This window comes from Thunnus maccoyii, chromosome 1, assembly GCF_910596095.1.
Source record: "Thunnus maccoyii chromosome 1, fThuMac1.1, whole genome shotgun sequence".
Lineage (NCBI taxonomy): Eukaryota > Metazoa > Chordata > Actinopteri > Scombriformes > Scombridae > Thunnus > Thunnus maccoyii.
The window spans coordinates 21313242-21327360 of record NC_056533.1 but is presented as its reverse complement, the minus strand read 5'-3'; the positions used below and the strand labels follow the sequence as shown (position 1 = coordinate 21327360).

At 42.9% G+C, this 14119-nt stretch overlaps 1 protein-coding gene across 3 annotated transcripts in view; it reads right to left on the bottom strand.

The window, feature by feature from the left end:
- Positions 1 to 14119, bottom strand: part of zfhx3b (zinc finger homeobox 3b) — a 344746-nt gene that overhangs the window by 56828 nt on the left and 273799 nt on the right. For all 3 annotated transcript variants that reach the window (XM_042396488.1, XM_042397285.1, XM_042398099.1), the window contains one exon: positions 4924 to 5155. In XM_042396488.1, the coding sequence (XP_042252422.1) occupies positions 4924 to 5155 (232 nt within the window). The remainder of the gene's footprint in view (positions 1 to 4923; positions 5156 to 14119) is intronic.

The window sequence follows — 14119 nt, the reverse complement described above, 5'->3', positions numbered from 1 at the left end:
TGGGGCCCTACTCATCCAGGCCCGCACAGTCCTCATCCTCATATCCACTCTGCATCACCAGGGCAATAACAGCCTTTATTAAAAGCGCATTGCAGCAGTGTCTGTCTATACAACTTACTTTCAGATTGGCCATAATGTGGCATGTAGAAGGGGTCTGGTGGTTAGGGGCTACAATATCCTGTTTCTGGAAAGGTTTACTTTGCATTTTAACAGACATGAATAAAGGAGGACATTCCAGAAATGGCTGCCGTCTGTTTTGCTCTTGTCCGTGGGGAGAAAAAGTTCAGACTATGGCCCTTGCATGCCATCAGAGCGTGGCCTGGCTCACCTCTGATTTTACCTGGCTTTTACAGCTTTAGCCTAGCCACTGGACATACAGATAGCTTAAGTATGATAGCAGGGGAGAGTCAGACCCTGTTAATATGCCACATGACAGTGGTTAAAAGCAGAGAATGAGACAAAAGGTTGAAGGCATGGTTCAATATAGTGTATTGTACATTTGGTAAAACCATTTTAACAAACTGGATGTTGACACATCCTGTCTGCCATCATTGAAAACATGTGAGCTTCAAGGTGTTGAGTAAACTCTAAACTATGAGTGACTTTTCTGCATTTGCTTAATTAGTGTATTTTTCCATGTCACAACCCATTCTGCATGAGTATCTCAAGAATTATGCATGAGGCACAGAGGGAGAGGGAGGCATGTGGGGAGGGAAGAGAAATGCCTCTGTTGTCAGGACAGGCCTTGCTATTAGGTGTGTGACCCTGAAAGCGCACCCCTTTTAGCAAAACAAGCAATGGATCTCATTTTGGATACCACTATTATGCAGTAATTTGTATGCATCCTTTCGTCTCATTTCCATTTAATAATGCACACAGCTCCCCTGCCCACTTTCTCAAACTGGTCATTAAAAGTAACGCTGATCTAAACTGGAGGCTTAAGTTCCACTTACAAGCTCTTGGCGGTGTGGTGGATGAAACAACTGCAGAGTCAAAGTAAGATAACCCCCCCCCACCCCCACCGCCCCCCACCCCTCCCACCTCACCCCAAACCAGTCTTCTCCCTTCAATACCCAGGCCTCTATGTCTACACAGACGAAAGACAATGACTGGTGGCTGCCCAGGCGGCCCCAGCCCCAGCCTTCTTCTTCCCAGCCTCCTAGGCTCACAGACAGGGATTTCCTCCTGCGTTGAGAGCCAAGCCGTCACAGCCCAGCGATCAAGGGCCTGCCATCTGTGACTGAGGCAGATTTACAGCAGGAGCTAATCCACACTGTCAGCCTCCATCTTTGCTTCCTCCATACACATACATATAAATACCCACACGTATGCCGCCACTGAAAAATACAAATATTTTACAAACCCTTATGAAATGTTCCCTTCTGAATTTCTCTCTTTTTCTCTCTATTTCTCATATGCACATACACACACACACACACACACACACACACACATACACACACAACAAAGCAAATATGTCTTGCAAGAGGGCATCCACCCTTCAGTGCAATTTAGCTTTGCCCTTTTTAAAAGCATGATCTCATTCTGTTCTATGTTCAAAAAATAACTTAAGTCGATTAAATGTTAAGAAATGAGAAACCTCAATGTGTCATTGAGCTATATGCCCTGGTGAACATCGCTCATATGAAATAGGGTCATCATATGCTCAAGTGTCACACTAGCTCTCACACACAAGTTCCCTAAACTCGTTTCCCCCCACTTCCTTCATGTCCCTTCCCCATTGTTTCCTCTTATTCTCCATATCTCTGTGCTCTCTCACACACATACCCATGCAACCATGCATCATGATCCTTTCTGTTGACAGTTGTCAGCACTCACCATTAACCCCTACACCTGACATCAACATGACACTAGGTTTTAACTTTTGTCTACAACCTCTAAACCTAAAATAAATCTTGTCCTCGTGCCATTAAGCCGACTGTCCTCACAAATGAACACCTAGGGGGAATTTCAACATTTCCCCCTGCCTTTCCTTATGTATTTTTTTATATATATCCGGTAATGAACGGATATCCTTAAAACAGTGCAGAGAGTTCATTGGTTCAAGTCAGTGCTGGGCTTTAGTCAGTGATCTCTGCACACAGGCCAGCTGTGTGGGGCTGGGGTCCCTCTGAGGCCTCCTTTGTTTCCCCCCCATAGATAAAGGGTTAAAGAAGACAAATGGAGGCGGAGCCACACAGCAACATGCCTAAGCAGCACATTTTCAGTATGAGCAAGAGTTAAAACAATGCCAGCCTTTTATTCCTGCGTTAGTCTAATTGGAAAGAAACTTAATTTCTGCTGTCCTTGCTCTCCTCCTCAGACATCCAGCCCACAGAAGATATGTAGCGTCAAATCCCTCTAGTCTGTTTTTGCTGCATCCTCATAAGATAAAATATAAAACACACCAGATCACATGTGAACTAGCCTAATTTCATACCTGTCATAGAAAAGTATCGGTTGACTTCACATTGCTCAAAGACATTATTGTGTAAAATAGAGAAGTGAAGGAGATTTTTTTTAAAGTAGCTTGACAGTAAGAATTATGTCATGCTACCATTTCTACCACCTCTCTGTATAATGTTGTCTTTAATGATAGTTGTGAGCTTTTTTTGGGAGGAAGTGGGGGTGGGGGGCAGGCAGCATATGTGTTGGGAAAAAATCCCAGGCAGGCTACAAGCCCAGCACCTAACACAAGCAGAGAACCACTCACAGGATCACAGCACAGCAGCAGGCGAGGGAATTACTGTCTAGGTGACCCAGAAATCCAGGGGCAACTTTGTTTTAACAAGCCAGGGAACGTTCCACCACTTTAGCAACTATGCCTCAACCACAAAAAAGAACCATGTGCCACAGAAGAGCTAGCGGAGAGGAAATTAAATATTACACTAGGAGGGAATGGTTCAGCCCTAGTGCAGGGGTGGGGCTATGAAGTGGACTGAGGCAGTTTATGATACTGGAACAAGGCATTTGGGGTGTGAAATGGCACTGCAGAAGTGAGGTTTTAGAGTCAGCAATTTTAGTCGAGTTAATGATTATAGTCGAAGAGGTATGATTGTTATTGGGATAATTTGATCAAGATGCCTAGTCAATTTTTTTTTAAACACTTAATTTTTTTTCTAATAAATAATTATGGTCATATTTACTGTATTTGTTTTAACAATGATCACCTGTCTGCAGCTTGGTGTAAAAGAACAATGAATTTTCTTTATCCATGTCATAAGGCATATAATTATATGAGATGCAGCAGCTCTGCAAATTGCAAGGGAAAGGCAATAACAGCAATCCCAATAGTCACATGCCATCATTAAAACACACAATCACACTATTAAAACATGAACTCTAAGTTAAAGTTCAGTTCTATTCTAATTTTATATTTTGTTAGATATAGTGCTCTGTTGGAATAAATGAGCTTTATAGTAATTTGATGAAGCTCTGCAGGGGAGTTATGTCTGTCTGCATGTGTGTGCATGTGCACTGACACATACAGCCTCACTACACAGGCCCATTACTTAACCTAAGGCTTGCATCCCCTCTCCCTGGTGCAAAAATGGGCATCTAGCACATCAAAGTTTAAACCAGAAAAAAGAGATGGATAAACACATCTGCTGAGAAAAAGAGAGAAAGAAACATGTATTTTCAAACAGCACAACTCCTCCTGTCTGAACCAAAAAAAGTAAATTCCCAACCCCCCAACCCTTTTAACCTAAATGGCCCTTCTTCTTGCCTTTGCATGTTCGCTTGTCCACTGTACTGTAGTCATTAACATATTTGGAGTGCAGCGAGCAGAAAGCTTAATTGTCCCTAATTGCTCTGCTAAATATGTTCTCTAATGATTTGCTTCAGATCTGTGACTGCCTTTTGCGCAATTTCCCGGCCGCTGGCTTCATTATCCCTGCCTCCTTGGAACAAAGCGTCTTCACAGGCTGGCCTTTTTTTTTCTCCCTACATAACACAGACAGCAAGTATGTGTGCGAGGGCAGTAATGGTTCCCTCTTGGAGGGATACACAATAGAGCCCCTTTGTCAGGGCACAGGAGTTAAAGTGATTAGAAAACCAAATCTCTGCTAAGAAAGAGTGTTAATTGACCACAGCTCACTCTTCCTAATCAGTCCATAATAAATGAGCAGTCTGGGCACTTTGTTTTAGTCATGCTACTGTTGTTGTAGCTGCGTCTGTTTTTTGGTGTTCTTGTTGTTGTTGCAGCTGCTGCTGTTGTTCGACTCCTCCTTCTCTGGCCTTAATGCTCTGTCTCAATATGTCTTTAATGGCTGAAGAGGACAGCTCCATAGTTCTCATTAACAGGGACCTCTGCATTGACTGGGGAAGGCAGGCTTTGCAGCAATATTTTGTGTAAATGATATGTGTGTAAAACACCTAAAATTATCAAAATACATCTGAAAAATAAAGTAACATTTTTGTGGTAAAAAAAATATTGTTAGAATTAAATACATTTTTCCTTTGAATGATGTCCTCTCTCCTCTATGTTTTTGAGAGTTTTATTTTGCTCTGTCAATGTAAAAATTACTTTGAGTCCAAAAATAGTAATGTATAGTTGAGTTTTATGTCTTGTGTATTTCAGTTATGGCTGAACCGCCTCTATCATCTTTTTTGAACCAAAACAGCAAAAAGTAAGAAGAAGAACATAAAACACTACTCAAAAAATATGTTTTTTGCTGTATTAAAACAGATGTTAACCATTAACGTTAATGCTGATTATATGGGGAAGTAAATGTAAAAGAGGAAAGAAAAATGACCAATTTCGAAAACTCAAGCATATAAAGTGACTCAATGGAGCGAATGGATGTATGTTAATGTGTGCAAAGCAGACAGAGCGGCATAGGTAGAGATCATCAGCAAAAAGCAAAGACACACACACACATAAGGAGACGCTAAAAGAGGGCCACAGGGGCGAGTTCTGACCTGTGTCTGAAGAGGGGCATTTGCGAATGGTGAAGATGGAGCTGAGGTCCTCCTCCTCCTCTGGCAGACCTTTCTGCAAGCGCTGAAGCTTCCTGAGGCTCTCACTGCGCTGGTGCTTCATGGAGCGCACATGCTGGATCAGGTTGAGCTTGGCCTTGGTCGAGTAGTTACACAGCACACAATGGTAGTAGCAGGCATCACCCTCCACCGCGTTTTCGTGCTGCTGCAGGTGCTGTGGGAGGGGATGGAGAGAGAGAAAGAGAGAGGGAAAAAGAGAGAAAGAGGTTATTGTAGATGGCAGATAGCTGGCTAGGCACCACCGACTCACTTTCACTCACACAGTTGGCAAATGAACAAATCAATTCCCAATCACAGCCCTGTTGTTTAACATCCAGACCTCTTCCACTTCAGGACAACTGTTTGGACTGCGCACTTTGTCTGCGTGAGTGTCTGTATCAGTGGGCTAACAGGACAGGAGAGGCCTGGGAGGCACGCAAATCTCAGGAGCCCAAGGGTGGGCAGGAATCGCATCAGCCACCCTTCAGAAGCCGTGGGTCTGCAGCCTCACAGACAGAAGGGAGCATTGATCCCCTTCACTCAACAGAAGCCTCCCGTCTCTGAAAAGGAAACTCCAAACATCTGCCTGTTTCACGCATGGGATACTAAATATTGATCATGGTGAGTTAAATCCTCGCTCTCTCATAGAGAAAGCAAGGCAAACTCAGTTGGTGGAGAGGCAGGAGGGGGACTGAGTGCATTCTGAAAGAAACTGGAACATTCCGCAACAGGAGGACAACCTTCAGAGGACAGGAAATCAGCATCAGTATTGACCTGTCAACCCCAGCACTTCCTCCACGACTCAACAGCAGACCTAGTCCAGTCTTCAGCCCGCTCTCTGCAGTGTCACAACATGCCTAACACCCCGTAGTGACACCATACCACCACAACCTCTTGTCACACCACAGAGCCCCAGTCTAATTACCTCCTGCACAGCTCAATCAATGATGCAAGGCCAAGACAATATGGCTGGGCATGGTGTGAGCAACAGGGTTATTGACCATTATCCTAAAGCATCACACTGACTGTTTCTACATGTTTACAATAAAAGCCCCAGACTCGGTATGGCCACTTGTGTCATGCCTGTCATGTGCTGCTCCTATATCAAACTCTGGAGTCTTGCTGTGGATTTCTGTGGCTGCAATCAATGTCAGTCACCAAAAGTTTTCCTGTTGTTACTCTTTTTGTGGCCTTCATGTCCTCTGTGAGGCACATTTCTTTAGAAGTGAACAGCATATTGTAATATGTTGTCCACAATTGTTTAATTAAGGCCTTAAAAAGACTGAAACACAATTGGAAAAGTGAATTAGTGCTCCAGGCATTAACACATGCAATTTTTAAACAGGTAAAATTCACTAATCAATATTTACCTGCATTGAGAATAACCTAATTACTCCCATCATTAACAGTGGTGACAGCTTTTAATTGTGATTAAAGTTGGGTTTACTCAGTATTTATAGTCAGGTTTTATTACCAATTATTGCATTAAAAGAGCAAAAACCTCCCTGTGATCATTTACCTTATAAATCATCCACATACTCAGATAAAGTTTGAGAAAACTATGATTTATGAAGAAGAAACTGAACTGTCTGTTCTGTTCTGTACTGCATGGCTGGCTGGCTGGCATTGGAAACATTAGACATTTAACCACATTACATCTAAATCAGGTGTTGACAGGCTGGTGAAAAACAATCATAACAATATTATACCTCCCTAAAATGCTCTTGTCCCTTTCTCCTAATGTTTAATTTTCTGGCAATATTGTAATATTGCTATGGGGTTTTCTGAGCTATTGTATTTCATTCTGTTTAGTTTCATATTTCTCTCTTCTACACCTAAAATGTGCATTAAGACACCGCTTCCAGGAAAAGGAATAGGAGTTTTTTTCGCACCTCCTTTTTGTGAGCCCCACAGCTCGGTGTAATAGAGTTATTAGGTGATTGTAAAAGGCTCTGTGTCTCTGTGTGCCCTTCTTTCTCTCCTCGTTTTAAGCCATCCATGATGTCATGAATAGGTGTTGCTGGATATTGTGGGAGCCCTCCTCCTTCTCCTCCTTTTCCTCTGTGCACAAATATTGCATCAGAACTAAGGTAGAGAAACCTGAGAGACAGATTCAGTTATAGATAACACCAAATCCATCATGCTAACTGCTTTTAGTCATAGCAGATGTCTTGAATTAAAAAAAGAGAGTTCTTGCCGCAAATGACTCAAGGCTCCAAAAATCTACAAGAAGACAAGTTTAAAAAATGACAGCACCTGACTGAAACTTCAAAGCTAGTCTCAAGAGGTAGAAAAAAAAATCCTGGGAGTTTTATAGTTTCCCATAAAAAGCCCAGGGTTTATATAGGAGTAAACCTGAGACCGCCTGCCCCAGAATCGGCCATAATTCACTATAAACCTGACTGGCCAGGAAGATGGCCTCAACAGGGCCAAAACTGACTTGCCCCACCGCTTGTAGCTTTGTCTACTGTGTCAAACGGTTACACCTGTAAACCACCACTTTCACCATCTCTGCACTGGCCATGACCCAAGGCAGTTGGGGGCATTTCAGAGTCAGTGAACGAGGTAAGAGATCAAACCAATGAAGAGTGATCAGTGAGGTGGCCCCTGGCTCATTCAGTATTCCAGTGAGAACTGAGCCAAAATGACACCACAGTGCCAGAGAGAGCCGAGTATGCTCATGAGAACAACAACCTTCTGATCATCAGACACACAAACTTTCTCAAACATGGATTCTCATTGGATTCCCTAGGAAGACAGAGCGCAAACAGAGTATGGACACAGTACAGTCGCAGTCTAGCTCACACGCACATGCATATGTACACACTTTGAATGTGAAACATAATAATGCATGAGACAGGGCCTATGTCTGTTTCCTATGAACCTGCAGTGAAGCCCCTAGTTGATAAATCACCTCCAACTGGAGTGCAGGAATTTGGCGGCTTAATGAAAAAGTCATGTTGGGCTGGAAGGAGTTGGTCTGCCTGGCTCTGGGGTTTCTAAGCACCCTATCGAGGCCCCAACAGAGGGGGAGCTGTGGAGCATAATAGGGGGAAGCTGGCTGGATCAGAGGCATGGACTCAATACCGCTGAACTGTCTGGGAATTTACGGCAGCCATATAGGAGATTCAGCTGAGCAAGTGTGTGACAACAATTGGGTATGGGAGACATGCTTGTGTGCCTGTGAATGTACTGTATGTGTGGCCTGATCTTACAGATAAGATTACAAAGACACATGAATGATGTATTAAAACGTTGTAGTGTTTTAAAGAGAGAAAAGAGACAAAATTCCTGTCAAAATGTACTTACTTTGCTTATTATATCAACTGATTTTGTTTTCTTTAATTTGTGAGTTGTCAGTGTCCTTGGCAGCCCACTACTGTAAAGACTGAGGTTGGTTAGATGACCCGAAATGATACTTAACTATCTTTGTTGTTTTATAGATGTTAAGCGATGTTCTAAATTACATTTTAATGTGTTAAAACATATTCAATTTGATTTTTCCCTGAGGTCCTGTTCAAAGCTTTGTTTTATACTGTAGTGGTTTTCAAAGTTTAAAAATGTTATCACGGTTTATCAAGCCTCTCGCTTCCAATAGATCACCTTGTCTCTTTCTGTGGAGGCTGAAGCAGTGCTCGTTGCTTTTTCAGGTAAAGAGGGACAGGGGCGGTGTGGGCACCACCCCATCCTCTCTCTCACAACTCTACAGTGCACCTTGCCCTCTGAGTGGGCAATACGTGCCTGTATCAGTTTCACCACCCACCCAGAGCACTGCATACATCTACATTTCCATCCACTTAAATGCAAAGTAAAAGTGCACCTTTAACACAAAACAGTGTGGTTGCTGAGAGAGTCCAACTAACACAAGATGGAGGTGGGTATTACTGGAAGGGTGGAAGGGAGACAGAGAGCCAGTAATTCCAAAGAATGGCTCCCAATGGAGCTATATAAAACAGCATGTTCATGCAACAAACACATACAAAAGTATAGACAAAAAGAACATCAGAAATGTACACACACAAACATGCACGCATACTCATACACTATCACACACACAGCCAAATACCATTATGATCATACCCTAATTTCCACCATTAAATTTGGCAGTGCTGTTAATACAAAATTAATGCATTAAAACAGATGACTATCTGTGAGCTAAATAGCTATCAATTCTAAGAGAGCTGCTAAATTCCCTCTGTGAGAGAGCCAGTGAGTATCTGCCTGGATATTGCTTTGTAGTTGTCTCCCTGATTCTCTGCACTAAAAGCTGGTGTCTCTCTGTGTGTGTATGTGTGCGCACACACACACACACACACACACACACACGTACGCAATGGGAAGCTTACACAGGTTATAAAACTACAATTCACACCTGAAGCCATGCAATGCACTGCAATAGAGCAGACCAGTCTTTCAGAGAAGATTATATCCTCTGAAATCACAGAGGCAGAAGTCAGGTGTTCTCTATCAGCTGCGAAAAAATGTACAAACAAGTTCCAGACTTAAGACGTGTTAGAATAAGTCAAGCAGGACCTTTGTTATTCAAACATAGTGATGTCATGGCAGCAATTACTACCAATGAGGTAATTGTATTTCAATCTGAAAGGGGATAATATAATGTGCCTTTTGGGCTGAAAAACACACTCACGCCTCACTGTGTGACAACTGGCCATAGTATGTATGCACTGCACTGTACAATACAGTATTTTTTTACCATCCCATTGTATCTAAATTGCATCAAAAAGAATAGAATATCTGAAAAGGTAGTTGCCCAATTGCTGCCAAATTGTAAAGGTTATAAATAAGGATTAGGTTAAATTCAGAGACAGATTATTTTAATGATGAGGATTAAGTTTGGGATTAGGTTCTAGAGAATGAAAATATTTCAATCGAATGACCATTTTCTTCCCAGCAGCAGTGTATTTGTACATGTGCAGAGATTTGTTGGGGACTTGATTCTCATAAATCTGCACTCTGGGATTCCCCTGGAACGTAAGCGGGTTATTTAGCAAAGCAAAGCAGAGTGACTGGAGTCAGTGAGTGTCTGCAGTTTGGCCTGTGATTCCAGGTCTGCTAGCAGCACGAACAACAGCTCCAACCACAGAGGCCCCACTGGGTGCCAAGTGCGGTGGCTGCTTTGAATTAGCCACTGCAAGCTGCAACATGCCTGAAAGTTAGGTTGTGGCTGAGAGGACTCCGTATTCCAAGTCCAATCTGCCTACCTACTGCTTCCTGTACCTCATCTCCACCCTTGTCCTTTCTTCTCCATTACTCCTCCTAAATCCCTGCCACCTCTCCACCACATCCTGTCCCTCTGTCTCTGAGTGTGCAAAGTTGCTTCCTCTACTGCCTTGCTGTAGAAATGATCCATCACTACCGGTGAATAAAAACAGGCTGCATATTTGTCTCTGGGAGGGAAGAGAGAAACAAAACGGACCTCTGCGTTGTAGGAGAGGGCAGCGAGGTAAAGATGGATCGCTGTAGGTGTCCTTGGAGAGGATGACTTAACATGGGCCTATGAAACAAAGTAGCCTGGGAGGGGTCACAGAGACACTTAAAGACAATACAGCTACTGGTGCTCCACACCCACCACTCTTACTTACTTTAACATTAAATAAAGCAATAATTATTGAATTCCGTTTGAATGAGTAAGATGCTAGGAGGTAAACAATGGGAACATAATTGCAGAGGGAAGGCAATCAATGCAGGCAGTCATTTGGGCCATGTTGATCGTGTAGGCTGTTGTATGTGCTCTGTATGTGTGTGTTTAAGTGTGTATGTGTGTGCAAATTTGTGTAGCAGTTACAAATCTAAGGTGAGCCAAGGGGAGTATGTGCTGTGACAAGGAGCTGAGTAATACACTCTCCCATAAGCACGCACAAAACAAGAGTTGGGTAATCCCTCCTTCAATAATGACCCAGGGCTCTAAACAATAGCTCTCAATCAGCTGATCAATGTGTCCACATAATTCATGTGCGAGTCACTGTCTTTGAAAGGGTAGGAGGAGGAGGATAAGCAAGCGGGCGGTAGAGAGATCAATGCCCTGTGTGGTGATAACGAGCCTGGGCCTATGCCCACAGGAGCCCCACACTGGCGTCCAGGGTCTCTCTCATTAAGAACATTTGGATAAGCATGGCTATACATACATAATGTGCACTTCTAATCGTAGCCAGATAAACACATTTCCCCCCTTCGTAATGAGTTAGGCCCTGCTTTTGTGACACACGGCACTGACTCCAAAACAGGCAGGAAATGATGTCAATCCCCAAATAAGAAAAAAAAAGAGTAAAGCAAATTAACAGCAAGCTGTTGCCCTCCTCTTTCAGTAGCTAATTAACAGCTTAACCTCCTGGTGCTTTTATGAAAGCCATGCTGGGAGGAGCTTGCCAAAATTGCAGTACAATAAGTCTGCCTGCAGGAGGCGAGAGCAGGGTGGAGCCATGGGGGTACCCAAACAACTGTTACAGCCACTTGATGACATGTGTACTGGCAAGGTACCATCTGGAAGCTGAATGGGGCAAATCAGGACTTGCCCTGGCCCTTCTCTCCATTACCCACAGTACTGTGTCAACATCGCAACCCTCCATTTTGGACAGCGGTGACAACAATTACTTGTATGGGGCTGGAGAAGAACGCTTTTTGATTTTCTTTTACACAAAACACTAGGCACAGACCATGTTGAGATGTTCAGATTTTGACTTAGAATACTAACATTGCATCAGTGTTTTATTAACCGTTATTGCAAATAATAACTGATGTCATCACAGAGGAAGGGAACAGGTTTTTGTGTTGTAACAAGTCTTTTGACAGGACAGGACTAGCAGGAATATCTGTATCTCTAAAAATGTAAAGGCTACAGGAAAAAAACACAACTGAACTTCTCAATACCCAACCCCCGTATATGGGTAGTCATCACAAGCAGGCAAAGATGACTGCATCTAGAGGCCACTAATATTACACTAAAAACCACTCCCTGTCCTCTGGCTATGAAATTGGGCTAACAAACAAGTTTGAATTCTGAAGTACTACCAGTACTAGCTACTACTGTAGTGTGACACAAGTTGTGTACTCATGTGCTTTGCACTATGGATTGTGTGTTTAAGTACACAGCTTTGTCAAATATGCTTCCTGCCAGGGATAATGTTTATAATGTAAACCAAAGCAACACCTGATGAAATGTTAGCTTATGGACACCTACAGCTATGAAACAAACATAATCATCTTGCACATCTGTGACTTCCATGTGATTTACAGGAAAATCTCAGGAATGTATGAAAGGCATCTTGATGGTTGTCTGAACAGACCTACTGTATATAGGGGCTGTTAATGGAAGTGTGTGTATGCATACTAGATAAGAACAAGATGACTGACTACCTAGATCTGAACTCGGCTGTACCGTAGGTCACTGTTGTGTTAGTAGGGTAAAGGCAGAGGCAGCCCTGCACCCACACAGTTGTCAAGAGTCTCCAACACCTCACTGACTCCCATTTGTCACTTGCCAGCTAGACAATGGCAGCACGGCCTTGCAGAGCAGCTCTGAATGTGGGCAGCAAAAAGCTTGTTAGACGGAGACGAAAGATGAAAAACAGTTTGGAGAGGGCAATGGGGAATGAGCTCTGTAAGAGTTAGGGAGATGGTGAGTCAGGGGATAGGGGTGTGTTGGATTAAGATACAGGCAGACACCACTTGTAATGATTAATGCAGTCAGTGAAAATTAAATTCAGAGCAGGAACATTACCCAAACACAATTAGTCCTCGAGAACAAACATCACACTCTGCCGTGAATGCAGATTCATTGCCATATCATTGTGAGGGAGTAGCCATCAGAAGTCAAAAGGACTCGCATACTCTGGAGGTAAAACCTAACGTGTCTGACATGGAGTCAATGTTACGATTATGTGTCTCCTTCCCTCTTCGTTGGTTACTGTGACCCAGAAAAAAGCCCTTAAATGTGCCGATAGCAGTAAGGGTGACCAGAAGCCATGCTTACTGAACTGCAGGTCTGCCCACGCTCTTGCTTCTAAGCCTATTGTCATTAGCTGATCTCCCGTTCCACCTTTTTGCTGACGTAACGGCAGAGAGGAGACACAGAATACAGTCTCCTCAGGCTTGTATTATCTAGCTTTCACCCCTGGCGTTCTCAGTTTGGTAGTGTAAATATTTCATTACCACATAATTGGTTGCTGCTTCAGGCTACGCAATAAGGCTGTGATAGCTGTAACACTGTATGTTTTATGACTTATCTTGTATCCTTTTTTATGTAAAATTCATAGAAATGTGTTTTGGGGAGAGGGTGTTTGAGATCTCGTGATGGGAAATGTTTAGTTGTTCATGCACTTCCCTCGCATGAGCTCGCTAGAGACACCAGCTAATTAAGAACAGTGATGATGTGCTCAGCCAGTGTCAATATTTAACCCAGTCTTACACAGCTATCTTTATTAGCAGCATTGCAATGACAAAAGGAGCGACATGGCCTTTGAGAGGTCCTCTTCTTAAAATGAAAATTAATGAGTGGGGTTGAGTGGAGGTGAAAATATAGAGTGGGTCTATATGTGGGCTTATTTGCATGGAGCATGAAGTACCTTGTTGGAGTGAAACTGCTATTGAGGGTTCTTCAAGCAATTCATACACCAAACACCCACCAGCTTCAACTGTCAACTCTTCTGTACTGGGCAACTAAAGAGCTGCAACTTTAATGAGTGAAAACCTGACATTGTGCTGTCGGTGTAGTCCATAAGAGTATAAACTAGAGATAAAAAGCTAAATGTTTTAAGTGGTATGAAATATACCATTGCTTCCACAATTTGCACTATTTAAGGTGTTAGTATCTTTGTACAATAAACATTCACTACACACATCCTATCAACCTTACCGTTCATTCTATAGAAAGAGTAATGTTAAGCCTTTGTCTTTTTGAGTTAGAAATCTATACTTAAAATGCAAAAAAGACACAGATGTTGTCCCCCCCCCTCATCAGGACCCAATTTTGATTTTTTTTTTTCATACGACCCATGGTAGCCTTTCGACCTATGCCCACAGGGAGGTAGCGCACTTGTGTTGAAAAATGGTGCACTCAGCAGTGCCCTCCTTTCCCCATGAGCATAACCATCTCTATCACTAATACATATGGGCCCTGGTA